Source organism: Tupaia chinensis, unplaced genomic scaffold (assembly GCF_000334495.1).
Source record: "Tupaia chinensis unplaced genomic scaffold, TupChi_1.0 Scaffold143963_1, whole genome shotgun sequence".
Lineage (NCBI taxonomy): Eukaryota > Metazoa > Chordata > Mammalia > Scandentia > Tupaiidae > Tupaia > Tupaia belangeri.
Window position 1 is genome coordinate 285,791 of NW_006203814.1, and position 23,827 is coordinate 309,617.

Here is a 23,827-nt window from a genome sequence, read left to right on the forward strand (position 1 = left end):
TTAAACAATTTTTTTTTCTTTTTTTTTTTTTTTTTTTTTTTTTTTGGTACACTTAACACTATCAAGTAACTATGAACTCAATTTAAAAATTTATCTAGTTATTTTCTGTCTCTTACTATTAGAAAGTAAATTTCAGGGTCAACAGGCAGCATGGTGGCTAAGGTGCTAGACTCCCATGTGACTGACTGTGGTTTGAATCATGGACCTAGTGGTTTGAAAATCATGCCGGATGTGTGTGCATGCATGTCTAAAATCCGGAAAGGAGAATGGAGGAGAGGGGATTGCAGCATAGCCATCCCCGTGGGGGATGATTCCTCACTTTCCCTCACTCTCTGTCTTTCCCATGAGCACATGTGCCCTGTAGGAAAAAAAAAAAAGAATTTTAAGAAAATAGGAACTTTGTCTTATTTATAGTGTTACCAGCACCTAGGACAGAGCTTGCTTGACCAATATAGTTTTTAAATATTTCTTCATGACTTAAATGAGTAAATTTAAGTTTTGTCTTCTTGATCAGGTAAATTTTGAAAGAGACACACACTTTTGCAATCAATTTCATAATTTTGTCATTATCAAATTCTCATTATATGAATGGACATTGTGTTTTTACTTATTGGGCCTGCAATATTTGTGCATATAAATTTATTGTTATTATAGGCTGCTTGCAACTCACTAGAGAGAGACAGAGAGAAAGCAAGAATGTATCCCTCCTATGATAAAATGGTAACACTGCAATCCCTTCTCTTCCATTTCTCCCTCCTTTCAGAATTTTGGGTACACACACACATGCACCTGGCATACTTTCCAAGCCAGTATATTTAGGTCTGGAATAACATGGTCAGCCTTGTGTGACGCAACCACCATAACCACCAGACCACGTGCTCGCCCAAAGTCATTATTAATATATGTTCTTTTTTGAGAGGTTTTTACCATAGGGTGCGTGCACTTGCCCGACAGACAGGGAGAGTCAGAGACAGAAAGTGAGAAATCACCCCCAGGGGGGATGGCCATGCTGCAATCCCTTCTCCTCCATTCGCCTCTCAGGATCTTGGGTACGCACACACACATGCCCAGTGTGAGTTTAAGCCACCGGGTCCCGGGACTCAAACAGTGGTCGACTACATGGGAGTTCAGCGACACAGCCATTATGCCAACTGCTGCTCCCTATGCCATGTTCTTTGTGTCTGTCCTTTATTTGACCAGGTTTAAACTTTGAATTCAGCTTTTCCATAGTTAGTTACTAATATTAACCTCAGTGCCTTTTTAAAAAGTTGTTACTGTTTTTAAGTGCTTATATGTCTTTTTACAGTACACTCTCTTCTTTACAATGTTTCAATTTACAGTATTTTGATTTTTATTGTATAATGATGTGGAAGCAATGCACATTTAGTAGAAATTGTACTTTAAGTACCCATACAATCATGTTTTCCATTTTAAGTACAGCATTAAATACATGAGATATCAAACAGTTTATGTAATAGACTTTGTGTTAGATGATTTTGCCTAACCGTGGACTAATATAAGTGTTCTGAGCATGCTTAAAGTAGGCTAGATAAATTGTGATGTTCAATATTTTAAGTGTATTAAATGCATATTTGGGTTTTTATATTTTCAACGTTTGATGGATTTATCAGGATATAACCCCATCATAAGTTGAGAAACATTTCTTTTTTATATAGTGGGTAAAAATGCAACACTGCAATAGATGTATTTTGTGTTAAAAACATAAAGCTTACTTATGCATTTTAATCTACTGTGAAATCTCTGTCTTTCAATGGGGATGACATTATATTTATGTTTAATGCAATTTCTTACATATTTTATTGTATACTTTTAGGTTTTTGTTATTTTTATTCTTTATTTTATTGGTTATTTCTTCTGTCCTCTTCCATATATTTAATAATTTTTTCAAGCCTTTGTTCAAGCTTTTTTTCTCCCTTTTTCATTTGTAGATATTTCTCAGCTCAAAGTTTACCTTCCTAAATTTATCTAATCAAACTAGCTCTTTTTATTATGATTTCAAAATAATTATTTGAATATTATATAATTAGTTCTTTTTTAAATAATTATTTTATTTAATATTATTTATTTATTTACTCAATATTTTAAAAATTTGACCAGAAAGGGACAGAGAAAGAGTGAGAGTGAGAGTGAGTGAGAAAAAGAGAGAAAGTGAGCCCGCAAGCTACCAGGTCAGGGTCTCAAACCGCAGTCAGTCATGTGGGAGTCTAGCACCCTCAACCACCATGCCACCTGCAGGCCCCATGTCCAATTAGTTCTTAATTGCTGTATCCATAATTATTTACCATGGATTTAATTTATTGCTGACAATTTTCTTTGATAATCTCCATTCTTGTGAATAGTCACCTGGTGAGAAAACGTTTTTGTAAATTTTCCACTTAACATATGCTTTTTTCTTTAATTTTTAAAGATAAGTTTACCTATAGTTAATCTCCTGCATCAGTTATTTTTCTTCAATCTTATATAAAGGCTTTATGTTTCTGCAATTTCATAGAGGCTTGTTGGAGAAGAATTTTAGTACATTTAAGCTTGCCTCTATATATGCCAGAGAATTAACCACCTTCTCAACTGGCTGTGATTCTTTATATTATAGAAGAAATACTGATACTTCTCCATTTAAAAGGACGTTTAAATCCCTTAAATGTGTTTTCCTGTCACTGAAACCTGGGACAGTTAGAGGGCTCATCTTCTTTATTTTTCTTCACTCATTGATTATAGCTCTCCTCTGCCACTGTCCTGTGTCTAGAGTTAGTTGTCTCATATATTGTACAGTTCTCTAGATGTTTAGGTAGGAGAGAAAACTCATCTCTCTTAGTCCGTTTTGACTAGAAATGGAAATTTTATTACATAGTTCTGAAAGGCTTTTATAAAAGCTCATAAAAAGATAAAGAGATTTCAGTATCTTAATGGTTTAGCTTTAGCTATGTGAGAAGACTCAATGTTAACCAGCTCATTTATACACAGTGAAAACATTTAATAATTTTTACTATTTTATACCTATTTTAGAGCAGATATTATGGTACATATTAAACGATTAATTTAGTTCATTTTTCCTCTACTATTATGAGGTAGATGCGTTTATTACTATCATTCACATATGAGAAAGCTAATACACAAGTATACTAAGTAGCTTTTTAAAATATACATGACCAGTAAGTCAAAAATTGTATTTAACAGACATAAGAATGTAAGATTCTCTGTTAAAAATGATGTATATGGGGACCAGCAGTTAGCGTAATGGCTATGTTGCTGGACTCCCATGTAGTCCACCACAGTTCAAGTCCTGGACCCAGTGGCTTAAACTCACACCGGGCACGTGTGCTTGCATGCCCAGGATCCCGAGAGAAAAATGGAGGAGAAGGGATTACGGCGTTATCATCCTTCCTGGGGGTGATTTCTAGCTTTCTGTCTCATTGTCTCTGTCTCTCTGGTGAGCGCACGCGCCCTATAGCAAAAACCTCTCAAAAGAAAAACATGATGGGGAACCGGCAGTTAGTGTAATGGCTATGTCGCTGGACTCCCACGTAGTCGACCGCAGTTCGTGTCCCGGACCCGGTGGCTTAAAACTCAAACGCCGGGCGCGTGTGCGTGCGTGCCCAAGATAGAATGGAGGAGAGAGTGTTGCGGCGTGACCATCCCCCCTGGGGGGGTGATTTCTCGCTTTCTGTCTCTATGTCTCTCTCTGTCTGTCTGGCGAGCGCACGCGCCCTACAGTGAAAATCTCTCAAAAAAAAAAAGAAAAAAAAAGAAAAACATGATGTGTATGGTAATATCTTTGATATGATTATCAAACACTACATGTATGCTTTGAAAAATTATGTTTTACACCATAAAGATGTACAACAATTAAGCATAAAGAAGAAATTATAAAATAAAATGGGGAAATTATATTTCAAAATCAGTTTTTCTCCATTCAGATGCTACATCATTTATTCATTTGTTTTATAAAAATTTACTTACTTTTTTCCTCTATGAGAAAACAGATAAAGAGAGAGACAGGTATTCTCCACAGGCTCCTTATGTTGCAATCCACCCTGAATCATAAGTTCAGGTTCCTAATGTACTCAGGGATGTCCTGGGTCCTCAACCTAGACTTTTCCCATGTGAATCTGGTTGCAGTTCTGCAATACCAGTTGACTTCCTTTTTTCTGTTATTGAAGTTTATTTACTTTATTCATGATAATGAGTGAGTGTGAGCGTGTATGAAGAGAGAATAAGTGTCGTTGACAGGGTCTCATCATGCCACAGTTTCCTTTTTCCCATCCCTCTAGCTTGTCAGGATTTGGGGCATCCAGCATGTTTTCAAGATCTCAGGGATTTTTTAAAAAAGAATTATTTTATTTCACTTCATTAATTATTATTATTATTATTAAATTTGACCAGAGAGAGAGGGAAAGCAAGAAAGCAAGACACCACGTCTGGGACTTGAACTGCAGTTGGCCATGTGGAAGTCCAGTGCCTCTAACCACCACACCACCTGCTCATTCTAAGCTCTCCAGAATTTAAGCCTACAGTCAGCCATATGGCTTCCAGCACTGCAGTCTAGTTGGCTACCCAATGTGCCACTAGGCTGGGCCAAATACTACATTTTTAAAACACGCTGTATAATACTTCCTTAAGAAAGATGTTGTAGTATAATATATTATGTTAACAGAAATGGAGAATGTATGTAGCTTATTGGTTAATTTAGCTTCACTTTCATAATTAATTTCTTATTAACATGAAGTTTCACAATACTATGACGTATTTTATTTGTTGACATATAACCAAATGGTTGGACATGTGCATGACGCTTCCCTAGGCAAGGATATATAGGAAAACGCTAAGTCTTGCAGTTTCTTTAATAGAGTTGAATTTTTTGTTTGTTGATAAGTAATTATCAGTTGTATTAATTGAAAGTGTTATTAGTCGAAGAAACTCATTTGCATGTTTTAGTTAAGCCCATTTAATATGTCATAGCATTTCACATGAAACTGTTAGAATTCATTGTCGAAGTAATTTTAGAATAGCCTTTCGACATTTAATGTTGTAGTCTGTGCAAAACCATCATTAGTAGTTGAATATATTAGGTATGCTAGATGAAATTTTAATTCCAGCATATATTTGATTCATAATATGATAATCCATGTGCATAGATAATTTAGAAATGCTGTATTTACACATCCCATGAGGCATCACTACAAGTTTTTGAGAAGAACATAGATTCAGTAAGTTTCAAACTTTCTTTTATTTTGATTTTTTCAGATTGCATTCTCACAACACAATACAATCATGGATCTTGTGCAGTTTTTTGTCACTTTCTTCAGGTAATTTGTTTTTTACTGACTTTGAAATTGTTAAGCCTATGTTCTGATATATGTCTTTTCAGTCTTTTAGGTAATTTATCAGTTTCTTAACTTTACCATATTACATGGAATGTCTTAAATAGTTTGATATGCTTAAATGTGTAACACAGAGGGGAGAGAACATATTTGAAATATACTTGTACAAGAATGTATTACTAATATACCACTTGATAGGTATTGAATTCAATGAAAAGAGAATAACTTTGTGTTATCCTGTTACATAAATAATTTAAGCCTTATTTAATTAATTAAATTAATAGTGAATGTATCACTTGGATTAGTTATAACTATTACAATTAAATCAGTTCAGCTAATTTTTTAGCTAATATACATGCTTAGGAATATGTTAAAGTTGGTGGTGAATGAGAAAAAGTCTGTATTTTATGTCTGGAAGAAGCTTATAATCTGCAAATACTATATATGACTTTGAGTAGAGCATCATTTCCCAGAACATTAGTCATGTGAACTGTTATTGATAGGCTTATAAAAAAGGACTCTGCAATTAAATGACTTTGGAAAATTGTTTAAGAATTTGTATACTAAGTTAAATAAAGCTCTTTTGATTAGTTATCAACTGACATTACTTTCATAGTTTTTACCATAGTAATATGTAATTCATCTTGCTAAATAATAGTAGAGTTTCTAGCATTCTCACAACATGAAAATACTCTTAAAGGAACATTTGTTTTCATTTTCATGTGCTGTAAATAAAGACAGACTGGGCTAGGGAGAGGAGAATGAGTTGAATTTCAGTGACAGAATATCTGTGTTATGGGGTCTTAGATCCTCTGGCTTGGAATAGATGTTTTTATTAACATTGTTACGGATGTGCACAGTTTATGCTGGTCTGCTGGGTACCTTTGTGCAAATTAAACGAATGCAACGTCTGGCAGACATAGCCCCACATTGTGGTACACAACTTTGAAAATGGAGTGGAGTATGAATTTTTACCTTCCCTTACCAACTTGGCTGGATTGATTTACACAATAAAGAACCTTCACAACTTAATCCTTGACACATTTGAAGTGTCAAGCACTTCTCTAAACATCAAGGAACTTGTTGACTGTCTTGTCCAGACACTTGAATTCCTAATACCTTCTCTACAAGGGTTTGAAAACATTTCCTGTTAATGGGTAGATAGTAAATATCTCAAGATTTGTGGATTAAATGGACCCTGTGGCAACTATGCAACTCTGCCACTATGGTGCTCAAGCAGCCAAAGCCAATATGGAAACAAATAGGAATGGCTGTGTTCCAATAAAACTTTATTATAAAAACATCTGGTGGGCTGAATTTTGCCTGTGGATGTAATTTACCTAACCCCTGGATCTAGATTATGCCTGAATGCTTTTAATGACAGGAAACTCACCATCTCCTGAGATAGCATTTTCTATCATCAGATAACTAATTGTTCTTTATAATTGAGCTGAAATCTGTCTCCCTATACTGTCTTTTCTAATCCACCCATATGGGCCTATATAGAACAAACCTGATCTTTCATCTCCATTTACAAGCCTTCAGATGTTTTACTCTTTCATTCAATTTACATATTCCTTGTAAATTTACATTTTTCCACTTCTCTTGCCAGAATCTTTGCCATTGGTTATATTTTTTTGAAAACATCTTGTTTGTCTTTGTCCATGTAAAAATGATCATTTCTACAGTTTAACAGTATAAATGTATTTGTCAATAATATGTGTAGGAAATACATTTAGTTTCTCCCCAAAAAATGACTTGAGACATCTTAAAGATGGTTAATGTTATATAACTTTCTACTTCAGAGTATAAATGGATGTTAAAGCTTTACTTTGTACTTCAGAGTATAAATGGATGTTAAGGCTTTTTAAAAAGTTACAATGTTTTGGACTAGCAGGTGGTGCAATTGTTCAGGGGTGGACTCTCACATGACTGACTATGGTTTGAGTCCTGCACTCAACAGTGGAAAATTATGCCAGCTGCCTGTGCATGTGTGCCCAAAATCCTGAGAGGATACTGGAGGAGAAGAGATTGTGGTATAGCCATCCTTCTGGGTGGAGTGACTTCTCACTTTGCCTTTCTATGTCTCTTTCTGGCATGCACCCTATGGTAAACAAAACAAAACTTTAAAAAGTTATGATGATTTTAGAAAACATTAGAAGTTATATCAGACCAACAGATGGCATAATAGTTTTGTTACTGGACTCCCACATAGACGATCATGGTTCGAGTCCCAGACACAGTGGCTTAAAAGTCATACTGAGAGCTTAAGCGTGCATGCTCAAAATCCCAAGGAGAATGGATGAGAAGGGATTGCAGCGTGGCCATCCCCCATGGGGGGTGATTTCTCTCTTTCTGTCTCTCTCTTTCTCCAGTGAACGCATGTACCCTATAGCAAAAGCCTTTCTATAAAAAAAGGTACTAGAAATTACAATCGAATAAGCATTATTTAATGCATTAAAATGCAACTATTTTTGTTGTTGAATAGTGTTGTTAGAAATACACTGAAAAGTTCAGTTATGTGTAAAAATTCATGAAGCTGAATATATATGTAAATTATTTAAATGTTTAGAGTTTTATTTTAAGCTTTTGAATTTGGGTACACATTTAAATTCAGTAGTTCTTTTATTCAGCAAAAGAAGCTAGTATTAATGTGTACCATGTCTTAGAGATGATCCTATTTATTAGGTTGTCATTATGGACAAAGTGAAATAAAATATTCTAATCATTGTGTGAGATAAAATATATTTGATAGCTTTTTTGTCATTTAAATTTCTTCAAGTAGTGAAATGTAAATTAGATAATTTTAAAGTCATCTCATTGTTAAGAAAAAACATGAACAGAGTATTTTGAAGTGTATTATTTATTTATTTTTGATAAGGCCACTGCTATATATTAAAAGAGAGTTTAAAACAGGTTAACATTTATGATGCTCTTCAATTTATTGCTGCTTGTTGCTACTTTTGCCCTGTCATTGGGGTAGCAGAGCTGAATGTATTGGTTTTTTTAGTTTAGCCATAGCTCTGTAGGAGCTAGTTCTCAAACTCTGTGCCAGTTTTACCTCTACATTGAGTATAATTCTGGTGGTAAACTTGATTAGGCCAGTACTAGGAGATCATTTATAGACACAGCCCAGCTGTAATCTTAGCTTTTGGTGCCATTTTAAGTAGGTCATCTAACCTTTCTAAATCTCAGTCCTTTCATATATAGACTTAAAGGGTTTTTCTTGTTAGAGTTTATGATGTAATATAGTAAATGATTAGAAAACTGAAAGGAATTATTTTTTAAACATTTTTTTTCCTGGCATGTAAAATGAAAAAAGAAGCATGTCTAAATCTGAAAAGTCTGAATTATTTATTTGCTTGCTTGCTTGTTTATTTTGCTAGAGGGTACATGTGCTCTTGGGGGCGATCAGAGTGTGAGCATGAGGAGAAAGCACCCTCCGTGGAGAATAGTCACACTGCAGATTCTTCTCCATTTCTCCATTCTTGCAGGAATTTGGGCACACACAGTGGCCAGTGCGTTTCTCCAGTGCCAGTCTGACATAGTAACTGTGCAGTCAGCCAAGTGGGACCCGACTGCCTTTACCACCAGCCCATATTTACTATTGTGACCAAATGGGGACAGTTTCAAAGTTGCTACTCAGCTGTTTTTTACTTTTTTTCTTTTTTTTTTGTTTGTTTGTTTGCTTTCCCACTATGATCTTATTAGACAGATGAGGCACACAGTGTAGGGGTTACTCCGAGTTCATTGTATAGCATATAGTGGTTCATTATGTACTCAAGGACTGAGGAAATTACCACTAGATGGATTCGTAGACACAGCTTACCCACTTGGAGGTAGAATTTAATTTTTTACCTTCAACCTCCAACCTCTGAACACTTCAAATTCTGATAAAAGGGCCATAGGGACATTTTGAGTCCATGGGTTTCTGTGTCACCTCTCACCTCATGTCCAATGACACTCAATCTGTTTATTCTGCTTGCATTGTGTATATACCCAAGACTATACCTGGGAATATACTCAAGTATGTTGTAGGTCCCTTCAGTGATCATTTTAAACACTTTTAAAGATGTTTTGGACTCTCTTGCTATAGATCCAATGTGTTCTGGAATTGAAGATTAACTCAATTCTGGGAACTGAATAGAGGATTTTAACTTTTTATTGAAGCAACCATTCTCAGCCTCCTGTTCTTCCATTCTTACTTAAAATTAAACCAGATGTTAAATAGTAACTACTGTTGGCTGCCCACCTATTTCCCCTCAGTATACTATTCTTTATTAATCATTCCCACAAATCTTTGTGGGCCAATGCCCTTGGCATCCCCTACAATTTTGTTGTTTAAATTAGGATAATTGTAGCTCTTAGATGCTGGTAAGTGAGCACTGACACCTGAACTCTATTACACTGGACTCCCCCCCCCCCCCCCATCATGTATGTCATGGCAATTAACAAACCCAACCTGTGATCACCTCTCCTAGTTTAAGCTCTGGTCTGCAAAAGAAACTAGCACTTAACTTCTTTATTTATTTATTTTGTTTTGCTACGGGGCACTTGCACTGGACAGAGAAAGAAAGACAGGGAAAGGAAGAAATCACTGCCTAGAGGGAGAGCCATAAGCCAATCACTTTTTTCTAGCCGTCTGTCAGGATTCTGGGCATGCAAGCACATGCACTTGACATGATTTTCAAGCTGTGGGGTTCAGGACTTGAACCGAGCAGTCGGTCATGTGGGGCCCAAGTGGCCCCCATTAGCTTGTTCTTTTTTTTTTTTTTTTTTTTTTTTTGTATGGTTTTTTTTTCTTTTTTTTTTTTTTTTTTTTATTGGGCACATGCGCTCACTAGAAAGACAGAGAGAGACAGAAAGTGAGAAATCACCCCCCAGGGGGGATGGCCACACCACAATTCCATCTCCTCTTAGGATCTTGGGCACGCACGCACGCACATGCGCCTGACATGAGTTTAAGCCACAGGGTCCAGGACTCGAACCACAGTCAACTGCATGGGAGTTCACCGGTATAGCCATTACACTAACTGCTGGTCCCACTTGTTTTTAATGGCCTTGGTGAATGGTGTGTCTTTTGGGCCCTTCCAGGGAATGTAATCTTCTGGTAGTTCTTCTGGCCTTGCTTCATATACACATTGAAGCACATGTCCTTTTCTTAGTTTCATTTATTTTTTTCTCTTCAGTTCACCAGGGAACTCAGATACTTTGATTTCATCTTGTATTGGTCATTGCTTTCACCAGGTTTCTAAGAGTCATTCTAGCAACAAGTTTGCCCACCCCCTCTGAAGTCTTCAATATGTATTACTGCTGTGGTTCTGAAAATGAGCAGTGAAATCAATGAATTTTCGTTCAGCCAGTCTTACATTCTATCTGTTTTGATCAAATATTACCAAAATCCAAATCTGGTCATCTTCTTATGGCTCCTCCATTAGATGTTAACTAATTATTGCAGCCTCTTTCATGTGTGAAATTTGCTTCTTCTCTTATCTGGCCCAAATAGGTTATGCTATGATTTAACCTTTACTTACCAGTTTTGCAGATAGGAAAGGACATGGTGGTACCTTGTAAGACAGTGAGTCCCTTTACCTCAGGGAGAAGGGATTTTTAGTCTTCCAACATGGCAGAGAGCTAGTCCTTTTTTAAAAAAAACAATTTATTAAGGTTTTTGCCATTGGGCACGTATGCTTGTCTCACACACACACACACACACACAAACACACACACACACACACACACACACACACACATATACAATCACAGAGAGAGAGAAGGAGAGTGAGAAATTACTCCTGCAGGGATTGTCACGCTGTAATCCCTTGTCCTCCACCCTCCTCCTGAGATTTTGGGCACTCATGCACACATACCTGGCATGATTTTCAAGCTGCCAAGTCCGGGGTTTGAACTGTGTTGGCTAAGTGAACATCTAGCACCTTAATCACCAGGCTACCAGAGTTCTATTTCCCACTTGGGAAGGGAACCAGTAACCTCAGAAATACCCGGATATTTCTGTCCCATGTTACTTTGTCCCAGGTCTCCCCAACCATGACCCTTCTTTTTGCTTAATAGGCCTGCCCTTGCTGAGCAGTCCATCATCTCTGGAGCCCTGCAACTCCAGCAATTATTTCATTAGCCTACTGCTCATTCCTGTCCAGCTCTTCTACTGTCAGACATAAGGGCCTCGTTTAAAGCTATAAAAGGTTCCATCTGGCTATTATTTTTAGTCAGTAATGTGTGTTAATGACCTTCAATATCATTAGCCCTTTGTAGGTATCAGTATGGTATAATGGTAATCATCCACCTCATTGTAATCTCTCTCTAAGATGTTTTCCCCATCTTTCCAATGCCTGAATCATGGTACCTATGACAGTATTCCTTTCATCAGGACATTTTCTCAGGTCACTGTTGGTAGAATCTTTAACAGTTTAAACCTTCTGCCAGGGATTATCTTTGCTCCACCTATGCCATGGATGTTACCTCTTAGCCTGCCAAACATGGAATGATGTATTTTCAAATCCCCATCTTACCTCAAATTTTTTTTAACCACAAATTGTCAGAAAGCAGACACCAAGATGAGTTTAGACAAATCAATGTATTATGGGAAACTCCTCTGAGGCAAAATTGGGAGGCAGCAGGGGAGATCCTGGGAGACCTTTTATCCACAGTGCCCATCTCTTTGGGGAAAAGAACAGGAAAAAAGGGAGGCTGAGTGAAAGAGGCTGTAGTCCAGGGCAGTTTTTCATTTAGCGAGACCAGTGGTATATCCTCAAGCAAAAGTCACCTATCAGTGACATCTTGCCTTTCCCAGAAAAAGGTCTACCTTGGTATCTTGGCCATGCTCAGTCATCACCTGAGAACAGCTTTTGGAAAGCTTGCCCTCTGTGTAGACACAGTGATTGATTTCAGGGTGCAGTTGGTAAGGTTGGTGGTCGACTACACTCTGTGCAGTGAGAGATCAGACATACATGTAAACGGGCGGCAAAATAAAAGAATTAGTTTTTGCTTGAAGGGTCATAGAACTTACCTGTGAAACTATATTAATTTGGTAAGCTGTTAAACATTTATTTATTTATTTATTTAAGCTTTGCTATAGGGCACATGCTCTACCACTGAGAGAGAGAGAGAGAGAGAGAGAGAGAGAGAAATCACGTGTTTTGGGAATGACCACTATGACAACTGAAATCCCTTCTTTATTCTCTCTGAATCTTCTTGCTATGATTTTTGATCCCTTTGAACCATGCTGTTCACCATGTGGGATGCAGCGTCTTAGCCTCCATGTCACCTGTTGTTCCTAAACATTGTGTGTGTGTGTGTGTGTGTGTGTGTTTGGTTATTTTTCAACACTTGATTACATTTTATTAATATGTCCACTTGGGTTTTCTTTCTTGACATAGTTGGTAATTGATTTTTTTAAACTTTTTTTTGAAATGTATTAGCACAATTTTTTTCAATGTTAGTGGGAATTAATATTTCCAGTGTTAATAATCTAAATTTCTCTTTCTTTGCATTGCAAATTTTGCCTATTTTTATGGTTTGTTGTTGTTGTTGTTGTTTCCTGAATAAGCCATGCAAGAACTTTGACAGTGTTGGGTGTCATTTCTAAAACCAGACTTTGGGCCAGATAGTATAAAGGTAATGAAACACTCTGCAAGATTGTTGACTCACATAGGAGAAGGTTCTAGGTTCACATCCCTAGGCCCGTCTGCACATGTTGGACACACACATGAGCTCATTATCCAAGCTGGCTGAGACTGTGAATGGATTGTGCATGAAGACTTTGTTGTCTCTCTCTTTTTGTTCTTGCTCTCTCTCTCATGGAAGAAATAATTAAACTTTTTAAAAATTGTATTTTATGGTTTCTCACCATTGTTTTATTGTTTTCTAATTCATTACATTCTTATTTATTCTACTCTTTGGCGTTATTCTATTTTTGTTTTTCTAACTTTTTTATTTGATTCATTGACATCAAGCTGTATGGTTCTAGCATAGGCATTGAGGGAGATCTATTTTTTTTTTCTTTTTTTAATCTCTTGCTTCAACTGTTATTTAGGGACCTGAATAGGTGGTATACCTATCTCATAAAATGATTCAGAAATTATTTGTCCTTTTAAACTGTGGAGAAAAGTTTGAGAAATATTACTGTACGTTTGTTAGTTATTTAAATGCTAGGTCGAATTTACCAGTGAAGACATCAGTTCTAGAAACCTTTGTCAGGAGATGTTCAATTACTAATTCAATATTTTTACTAGTTATAGGTCTAGTCAACTTTTCTCTTTTTGACTCAGTTTTGATAGGTTTTATGTTTCTAGGAATTGATTCATTAAATTTAGGTTATTGAGTTTGTTGGTATACAGTTGTTGATAACACTTTCTTATTACATTTATTTCTGTAGAATTGGTGGTAATGTCCCACTTTACTTTTGATTTTAGTAATATGAGTTTTTTTTTATCTAGCTAATTGTTTGTCCATTTTCAATCTTTTCAAAGAACCATGTTTTCACATTGTTGATTTTCTTTAAAATTTGACCTTGATTTAAAATTTTTCTAAATTATTTGTATGTGTTCTAGTCTTTATTATCTCTTCCATTCTGCTAGCTTTGAATTTAGTAGTTCCTTGTCTAGTTTAAGTTGTAAAGTTAAGTTGCTGATTTGAGACCTTTCTTTGTTGATGTGTTTATAACTATACATCCCCCTTTAGCATTGCTTTCATTGTGTCCTGTATATTTTGCTGTTTTATTTTCATTTTCATTATTTGCCAAGTGTTTTCTAATGACTTCTTTGTACATTCACACACACACACACACACACACACACACACACACACACACACAAAGCAGAGCGCATGTTTGCATGCCAGAGAGACACACACACACACACACACACACAGAGAGAGAGACAGAGAGAGAGAGCCATTGCCCCTCTTCCCCCTCATTAGGAGCTGATCACATAGCAGATTCATTTTTCATTTCTCCATCCTGTTAGGATCCTGGGCATGTACCATTTTCCTGGCACAGTATGCAAGCTGCTGGGTCTGGAATTTGAACCACTGATGGCCATGTGGGATCTGGCTCCCTCTGCATAACACTTAACCATTGTGCTATAGGACCACCCCTCTGGCAGTTTGTTTTTTGATCAGTTGGTTGTTTAGGACTGCTGTTTAATTCCCAGATAGTTTTTGAATTTTGTAGTAGTTTTCCTTTTATTACTGATCTCTAACCTTCCATTATGGATAGAGAAAATGCTTTGTATGATATTAAAACATACTGTTTAAACCTATTGAGACTTAATTTGTGACCTAAAGTAGGGTCAGATTTAGTGAATGTCACATGTACCTTTAAGGAGAATGTATATTCTTTTGTTCTTGGTTAGACTATCCTGTATATGTCTGTTAGCTCTAGTTAGGTTCTCCCTTTCCTTAGTTATTTTCTTTTTGTTCTATCTGTTAGTGAGTGTAGAGCTGAATTATTTTAATCATTCTGAATTCTCTTTGTTTGTAGTGGTACTTTTTGTCTTAAAATGTATTTTGTTAGATATAAATATCGTTTCTCTTTGTTATAATTTACCTGATTTTTTTTTTTTTATGTTCCTATTGGTACTTTTTGTCTTCAAGTGAGTTTTGTTTGCTATAAAAATAGTATCTCTCTGTTAGAATTTACCTGCTACATATTTTAATTTTTTTCATATTTAACATTTTTTGTCTTGTTATATTTTGGATTTGTTTCTTATATACAACAAATACAGGGTTGTCGGAAAAGCCATGAGCATTTTTCTATGTTTCTCATTGCAAAAATGTGTCATGACTTTTCCGAAGACCCAATACCTGGATATTGGCCAGTTGTGGTGGCACATTGAGAATAAAGCAATCTGCATTTCTGGACCTGCATGCGAAAGTCCTGGGTTCACATCCTAGAATCTTCCTATTTATGTTGGATGCACATGTGCATGCTTGTGATTGGGCTGGGTGAGGCTGGGGATGGATCATGACAGGAAGACCCTCTTAGAGGTGCCTTTCCCTCTCATGAAAGAAACAAAGAAACTTAAAAAAAAAAGTCAAAGATTCTGAAATTATTAAAACTATATCCATGTTCATTTCTTTCTTCCATGAGAGAGAGTGAGAGATAGAGGGAAGGAGACTGGCATCCCCATACTATGATCCACTCCCAGTCACAGCTGGCCTGGATCATATGCATTCATGGATGTGCTGGCTGCCCAGGATAGAAGGGTGGGTTCCCCAGACATAGATGCAGGACCTTTCCCACATGAGTCCAGTTGCATTTTCACTGTGCTACCACCAAGAATCTCTGAATTTTAAATGACAGTAAAGTACATGGAATTTTAGTCAACTTCCATTTATCATTATTACTGATGGATTTTAATTTATTTCTCCATACTTTTTCCTTTTCTTTTTTATTGCCAGAGTGTGTGGGCACCCACTAGAGAAAGAGAGAGAGAGAAAGAGAGAGAGAGAGAGAGAGAGAAAGAGAGAGAGAGAAAAAGCATTCCCCAGTGAGTCATAACCGTGCTCCAGTACTTTTTCCTCCATTTTCCAATTTAATTCAGAAATGGAAATGTCAGTGGTGGAATTTGAACCCCAGTCAGCCATATGCGACCTGGCTTCCAATACACAGTAATTAGCTGCTGCAGTACAGGGCAGGCCCCTCACTAGGTTTTCAATTTTAAAATGCTTTTTAAATTTATTTTTTCCTTTCCCCTGCTTTCTATTAAATAAAACGAGCATCTCTTTATATTTTGTTTATTTACTTTGTGCCAGACGACACGTGCATGTGTGAGAGAGAGAAAGAGAGAGACCCGCAATAGTACCTGGTCATGTGTGGGCAGTACTTTTTCCTTCACTGCTCCATCTTCTCAGGATCCTGGGCACATGCACAAACTCACTCAACGTGTTGCTGCCAAGCCTGAGACTGGCTGTGTGGGGTCTAGGTCTCTCTGCACCATGCTTACCCACTCACTCTATTACAGGGCCAGCCTTGCTAATATTTTTACTTTTATCATTTTAGCAGTTTAGAAATTATTATTTTATTTATACACACACACACACACACACACACACACACACATCTCCTAGAGGGCTAGTGCACTCACCCGAAAGAGACAGAGAGATAAAGAGAGGGAGAGAGCACCGCTTAATGAGGTGTGATTTTCCCACAGTCCCTTGTCCATTTCTTCATCCTATCGAGATATGGGGCATGCATGCACACACATACACTTGGCATACTTTCAAGTCATCAAGATTAGGATTTTTAACTACATTTCGCCAAGTAGGGTCTTTCCCTTTACCACCAAGCTACAGAGTCTGCCTAACATTTCATATTTTAAATTTAATAATTATTAAATTTTAACAAGCATATTTTTCCTAATACAAATGTTGACCAGTGTCTCTTTTCTGTTCAGTAGGAGCACTAAGAAACATTGAAAATTGCAGTTTTACATGTTATTGTCTTATTTTAAAACTTGTCTTATTTCTAATTTGTGTTTTTAAAAGTTTTTTTGAAATATAATTCATATTTAATAGAATCTAGCCATTTAAAATGCACGATTTAATGATTCTGCAACCCTCCTCACTATCAATTTTAGAATATTTTTGTCACCACTCAAAGAAAAAAACGAACAACCATACAATTGTTAATAGTCACTCTCCATTCATCTTACCTAACGACATACAGTTCTAGAACATTACTAATCTAACTTCTTTCTGTAGATTTGCCTATTCCAACATTTCATATAAACCAATGCTCCTTGTGTTATACAGAATCATACGTGTTATTTTGTGACTGGGTTCTTTCATTTATACAATGATTTTAGGGTTTATTCATTATATAATATGAGTTAATTTATTATTTTTTATTATTTAATAATGTTTCATTTTATGGATATAACACATTTTATTTCTTTATTAGTTGATGGGTATTTGGGTGGTTTCCTTTGTTTGGCAATTGGGAATAATGAACATTTTTGTGTTAAGTTTTTATGTGAAGATATATTTTCATTTCTTTTGAAGATATAACCATGACTAGAATTGTTGATCCTATGTTGACATTTAAATTTAACATCGTTAGAAACTGTTTCCTAAAAGAGATATATCATTTTAGACTTATCTGCAAGGGTGGGGCATTTAATTTCTCTACATCCTCAGTAACAAATTGTTATTAGTCAATTTTTAAAATTATATTATTATATTTTTTATTATAGCCATCTTAGTAAGTAAAAAGTGGTAAGGGAGATAATGCTAATTTGGAGGAATGTAAAAAGAAATGTTTAGGTAGAAGAAATCTAAAGAATATAAAATAGTAGGAACGAAGTAGTTGAAAAACAAGAACAATTAAAAATGACTCCCTGCAAGTGAATATGCCAATGGGGAGAATAATGCAAAGTTAACGCAGTGATCAAGATTTGGGGAAATGAAACATTTAATCATGTGGTATATAATATATTTCAAAAGAGAGAAGAGCTGTAACCCCCTGGAGGAAAGACATAAACCTAAATCATTAATAACAGAGTTTCTACATCAAAGTAACACAACCCAGAAGGAGTATTTGGCATAAAGATTAAAAAGAAAAAAAAAAAATGGAGCAAGGACAAAAAAACACTGAAGGATGGAAAATAAACAGAAGTCCTACTTTAAAAAAAAAAAAAAAAACGAGATTACAGTGATGGGTATGTTAATGGAAATGAGGCCTAAGGATATGGATTTAGCCAAGTAGAAACAGGAAGTGAGTTATATTGGAGGTTTACTCAGGAATTTTCTCCATGACCTTGTAGTAGAAGAAAAAATACTTGTAAGTGCCAATTGCTCTTGTAAATCAAAATATTTAATGTGGTGGTGCGTGAAACAGTGAGAGTGCAAAGTTTATTACAACTTAGCCAACCCAGTGCTTCACAGCTGATCTACAGTGCCGAGATTTGGAGCACCAGAGACTGAAGCATTCTTCTTTGAGTCATGCCTTTCACCTAACTGTCGCTTAGTACTGCCACATGTACTGAAGTGAACATATTGTCTTGACAGACAACCTTTCTTTTCCATTACTTTCTAGCTCAGTTACAGACATCACTGTTTACTTAATTACAGTACTTGAAAATTAATTAACTGAATGCTCTTTTCTTTTCTTAACTCTCCCCCATAAGCTCCAATTGTACTTTCTATCAATATATTGTATTCAAAATAGCTACATAAACTGTGTGACTATGGTTTAAAAGCTTTCTGTCACATTTATAATTCCAACTATGATGTCAAGTTCCTATGTTACCTGGCCTTTATCTGCTTCATCTCATATTATTCTCACACGTGTAGTATTCCAGTCACTTTTTTTCTTTTTTAAAAACAATTACTTTATTTAATTTTATTCATTTATTAATTTATTTTAATTTGACTAGAGAGAGACACACACAGAGAGAGAGAGGGAAAGTAAGAAAGCAACCCACCAGGTCCAGGACTCGAACCGTGGTCGGCCATGCAGGTGCATCCCTCACCTTAAACGCCACACCACCTGCTGTTTTTTCCAGTCACTTTTTCTTTTTGAATGGGTTTGTCTTTTTTTTTAATTTCTTTCTTTGTTTTTACTTCTGTATAAAGCATTTTAAAATTACGTGAAGTAATTTTGTGGTACAGTCACATTGGGTCTCATATATGCTTAGTTTCTTTTACTCATCAGCTCGACCTGGATGCAGAACAATTTCAAGATCCCAAAGAATACCTTTGCAGGGCTTCCTTTTTTTATATATAAAAATTAATTAATTTTTATGACAATAATAATATATAAACAAAAATGAAGTAATTATTCCAAATTAGACTGACAGATAGTTTTATGTTGGCTATTTCTTCTTTGCTTTTCTTTTTTTTTTTTTTTAATTTTAGTCTAGTTTAGTTTATACATTCAATCGCTATAGATCACTTAGCTTGTGAAGTGAATTTACCCACCATAAAATATACTTCCTTTGTGGTTACATTTTCTCTCCATCCATAAAACCTTGGAACTAATCAGTTGAACAATCACAAGAGATGGGTGTGAATGTCAGATGAGGTGTATGTGGAGGAGTGGGTCCTAACGAAAGACATTTGGAGAAGGGATACAGAGGTCGAGCATTGATGGGATGGGGAAGTGTTGTGTTATCTGCTGAAGATATTTTGATCAAAGGGTCTGGGGAGAAATGTGCACATATCGAAATGGTCTCATTGTAAGCCAAACAATATGATTGAAAGTATATACAAAAAAAAAAAAGAAAGAAAGAAAGAAATATTCCCCCTCTTTGGTTAGATTTATTTCTAGGGAGGCCAGCAGGTGGCATGGTAGTTAAGGTACTGAACTTTCTCCTGGCCAGCCACAGTTGGAGTCCTAGAATGGTAAATTGAAAATGATGCTTGCTATGTGAATGTGCATTTCCCAAGGAGGAGAATGGAAGGGATTGCAGCATGGCATCCCCCTGGGGGGTTGATGTCTCATTGTTTCTCTCTCTTTCTTTCTCTGGCAAGTGTACATGCCCTGTGGGAAACAAAACAGAAAACCTAGAAAGAAAAATAAATTCTAGTTTTTCTTTTTTTCATTTTTGTGGCTATGTAAATGAGATTTTCTTTTAACTTTCTTTTTCACCTATTTTGGTATTGACATATTAAAACTCTATTGATTTTTGTATGCTGATTTTGTCTCCTGCGATATTAATGTATTTGTTATCAATTATAAGAGGGTTTATGTGGCTTCTTTAGAGTTTTCTGTATATATGATCATGCGATATACAAACAGACAATTTGACATCCTCCTTCCCAATTTGGATGCCCTTTAAATTTTTTTTCCTAATTGTTCTGGCTAGGACTTCCAATACTATAAAAGTAGTGAAAGTGGACAACCTTGGGCCAGCAGGTGACATGGAGATTAAGGTGCTGGTCCCACATAGCCAACAACTGCACTGTTCATATCCTGGACCCAGTGGCTTAAAAAATCACCCCAGGAGCATGTGCCTGCATGCCCCGAGTTCTGAGAGGAGACTGAAGGAAAAGGGATTATAGCATGGCTAATCCCCATGGGGGTGGATGTGATTCTTCACTTTCTCTCTCTCTTTATCTTTCTCTGTCTCTTTCTGAGGACCCCCCCCCCGTATGTTTTACACATATACCCTATAGCAGCAAAAAGGACACCAGAATTTGAAGTACCAGTGAATTACTTAGAAGCTTACCATTTTTCCCCTCTAGTATTCCTTGACCTGAACTCAATGCAATATGAAACTCAAAGTGAATGCTTATTTTCTAGAGAGAAAGATACTTTTACTTTAATTCATTATATGGAAAAAGGAAAGCTTAACGCTCTGATAGTGGGGGAGCTCCTCCTCTCACTTTTTTCTCATGTTTTCTCAATTCATTCTTCCCTACCCCAGGGTGTCTCACAGAAGGAACATAGGCAACAGCAAAACGGTCCAGAACATGTAGCTACAAGAGCCTGAATTTCTAGGGAGGGAATCTTTCTCTATGTGCAACAAAGCAGTCATCCAGAGGGCTGTAATAAATACTTTGCTTTCTCTCTTTTCTGTCCTCCTAGTGCAGAACATGGTTCAGTAATGGAAACAGGCAGTGTTTGGCCAGAGGATGGAAGAGTGGAACCCAGGAAATCAGAAAGGACCTGGGATATAACATCGTGAGAAAACAATCCTATAAAGTTGTCTATGAATTAGTGAACTTGTTCCTGAGCTGCACATATGAAGATCTGATCCTAATTACTGGGTTGTTGGAAAAGTCATGATGCATATTTGCGTAGAAGAACATAGAAAAAATACGCTATGACATTTCCAACAACCCAATAGTATACCAAAGAACTAGAGAACTCAGCTAGAATGTGTCATTCTGCTCTGGCCCCAATGAGTAAGCCATACTGGACATACTCATAAAACACCACACAGCTTTGGATCCTTTATAACCACAGCCCACAGATAACCAACATGAAATATATATAGAGAAAATGTCAATATTCTCTGTAGATAAATGATCAAATATCAATCCTTCTATAAAGTTGATGTAGCACAAGACAGATGGGATAAAGGGAAAACTAGAGAGGGCTCTGATGAACTGGTCATTCTTAATATTTATTGGGTCATTTGAAAAGTCATGCCCTATTTTTCTATCTAAAAATGTGTCATGACTTTTCAGACAGCTCAATATTACCAAGTAATAGTCAGTCTATCAGTGTTTACTCCTTTTAGAAAGCATTAGGGTCTACTAGCTATGCATATAGGGAAAAGTGACATTGGTCCCTGCCTCATATGAAATATGAAAACAAATTCCAGGAAGAAAGTAAAAAACAAGGAAGATCTAACTATAAAATAAACATTTTTCTTTTATTTATTTATTTATTTTTTGGTTTGTTTTTAGGTTTGTCACAAGGTATGCTTACTGGAGAGAGACAGAGAGAATGTGAAACATCACCCCTCTGGAGAGATGGCCACACTACAGTCCCTTGTCCTTTATGCTGCTCTTGGGATTTTAGGCACACATGCACACACACCTGGTGTGATTTTCAAGCCACCAGGGCTGGGGCTCAAATCAAAGTCAGACAGGTAGTTGTTCAGCATCTTAACCATTATGCCACCTGCTAGCCCCAGGAAAATTTTCTTAAACAGATTAGATAAAGTACTAATAAAATTAGAATATAGAATGACATTTTTATCAGAAGATGTCATTAGCTTTATGAAAAATTAAGCCAAGAATAGTATAAATATTTGCAACCTATAGAACGTTTAAAGGCCTGTATTTGCCATGTATGACTCAAATAAATCAATAAGAATAGTCTGAAAATGGAACTTTTCCTGCCCAAAATGGCAAGGGATTAGGCATACACTTCACAGAAGAGAATATCTAAGTATCCAGCAAAATACAGAACTGTGTTCAGCTTAATTTTTACCAGGGAATTCAAATTGAAGCCATGATGTAATACTACTTTATACTTATTACAATGGCTAAAAAGAAAAAGACTAATAATACCAAGTACTAGAGAGGATGTAGAACTACGAAATCACCTTATACACTAGAAATTGGTGCAGCATTTCTGAAAACAATTTGGCATTATATTCTAAAGTTGAATTTACACATATTCTATAGCACAATTCCATTCCATCAAAATCCATGTGAAACAGTTATAGAAACATGTTTTCTGTAGCCAAAATGTAGAAATAACTCAAGCCCAGAAACAGTAGAGCTGAAACTGTAACCGTATAATACAGCATGGAGCAATGAAGAACAACTAATGCTGAAGGGATGACATGGATAACACAAACATAGTGTTTAAAAAAATGAAGTAGGATTCCTCTTGTGTAAGGTTCAGAAATAGGCAAAACTAACCTATGGTATTAAAAAATCAGTATGGTAGTAACCTTGGAGAGAATGAATCATGTTCTTTTGGGGTGGTATTTATAGGGGTACATTGTGTTTGTGATCATTCATCTGGCTATACACTTAGGATTTCTCTATTTGTGTTATGTTTTAGGGAAGTTTTTTTAAAAGGAACATATATTTTTTTAAAAAAATTTGCCATCACACACATGCACGTGTAAGAGGAGAGAGAGAATGAGAAAGCACCACCTTGGGGAATGGTGATGCCACAATCCCTTCCCATCTCTCTCTTCTCTCAGGATTTGGGCACACAATGCACTTGCACCCAATGTGTTTTTCAAGTTGCCAGTTCCGGGACTCAAACTACACTATCGTCTATGTCAGATCCTGCTGCCTTAACCATCATGCCATGGGCTGGCCCAAACATATGCAACTTGAAAAATATTAAATACATTTTATAATTAAAACTTTTATCCTAATTGCATAATATCAAAAGGCATGCTACAAACACTGAGATCCAGCTTCAGTGGTGCACACTGCTAAAATGCTGTGCTTACAGGCTGGGACTCAGCGTGTGGGCTGGGTGCGTGACATGCAGCTGTAATCCAGTGATTGTGGAAGAATGATCGTGAGCTCAAGACTGCCTGAGCAACATAGCAAAACCCTGTCTGAAAATGAGCATGGTGGCATGTAGTTGTATTCCAGCTAGGAGGCTGCCAAGAAAATCACAACCATTGAGATGGTCTTAAACTAGAAAAAAAAGGTTGATATGTACACTATGTATATTGACCTTTTTATGTTTTATGTTGTGTGTGTGTGTGTGTGTGTTTTCGGACAGGGACGACTTGTGTTGTGATCTGACTTCGAGGGTGGGACTGAGAATTGAATCCCAGCCTCCCACGTGGTCTTGGCCTGCCAAGCAGCAGGATCTGGTTTGCACTACTCTGGCTAGCCCAACCAATGTCATTTTTTGTCACAAGTTTGGAAGAGAAAGATATTGTCTAGATAGGTTATTTGTAACATAAGGAGTTAATGGGGAAGGTTTTCATTATGAGATGTTAGTCTCTCTATATGTTGCCAGGTAAAGTTTGAATGTACTTTATTTTCTGTAGCAAGTTTGAATGAAGGATTGAAGAGTTATCAAGGCTGTTCTATAA

At 36.4% G+C, this 23,827-nt stretch overlaps 1 protein-coding gene across 1 annotated transcript in view; it reads left to right on the plus strand.

The window, feature by feature from the left end:
• The window catches only part of LOC102488238 (attractin-like protein 1), a gene marked incomplete at its 5' end in the record, with an annotated part of 503,763 nt that overhangs the window by 281,327 nt on the left and 198,609 nt on the right, over positions 1 to 23,827 (plus strand). The window contains 1 exon segment of the mRNA XM_006165552.2: positions 5,263 to 5,324. Within this exon segment, the coding sequence (XP_006165614.2) occupies positions 5,263 to 5,324 (62 nt within the window).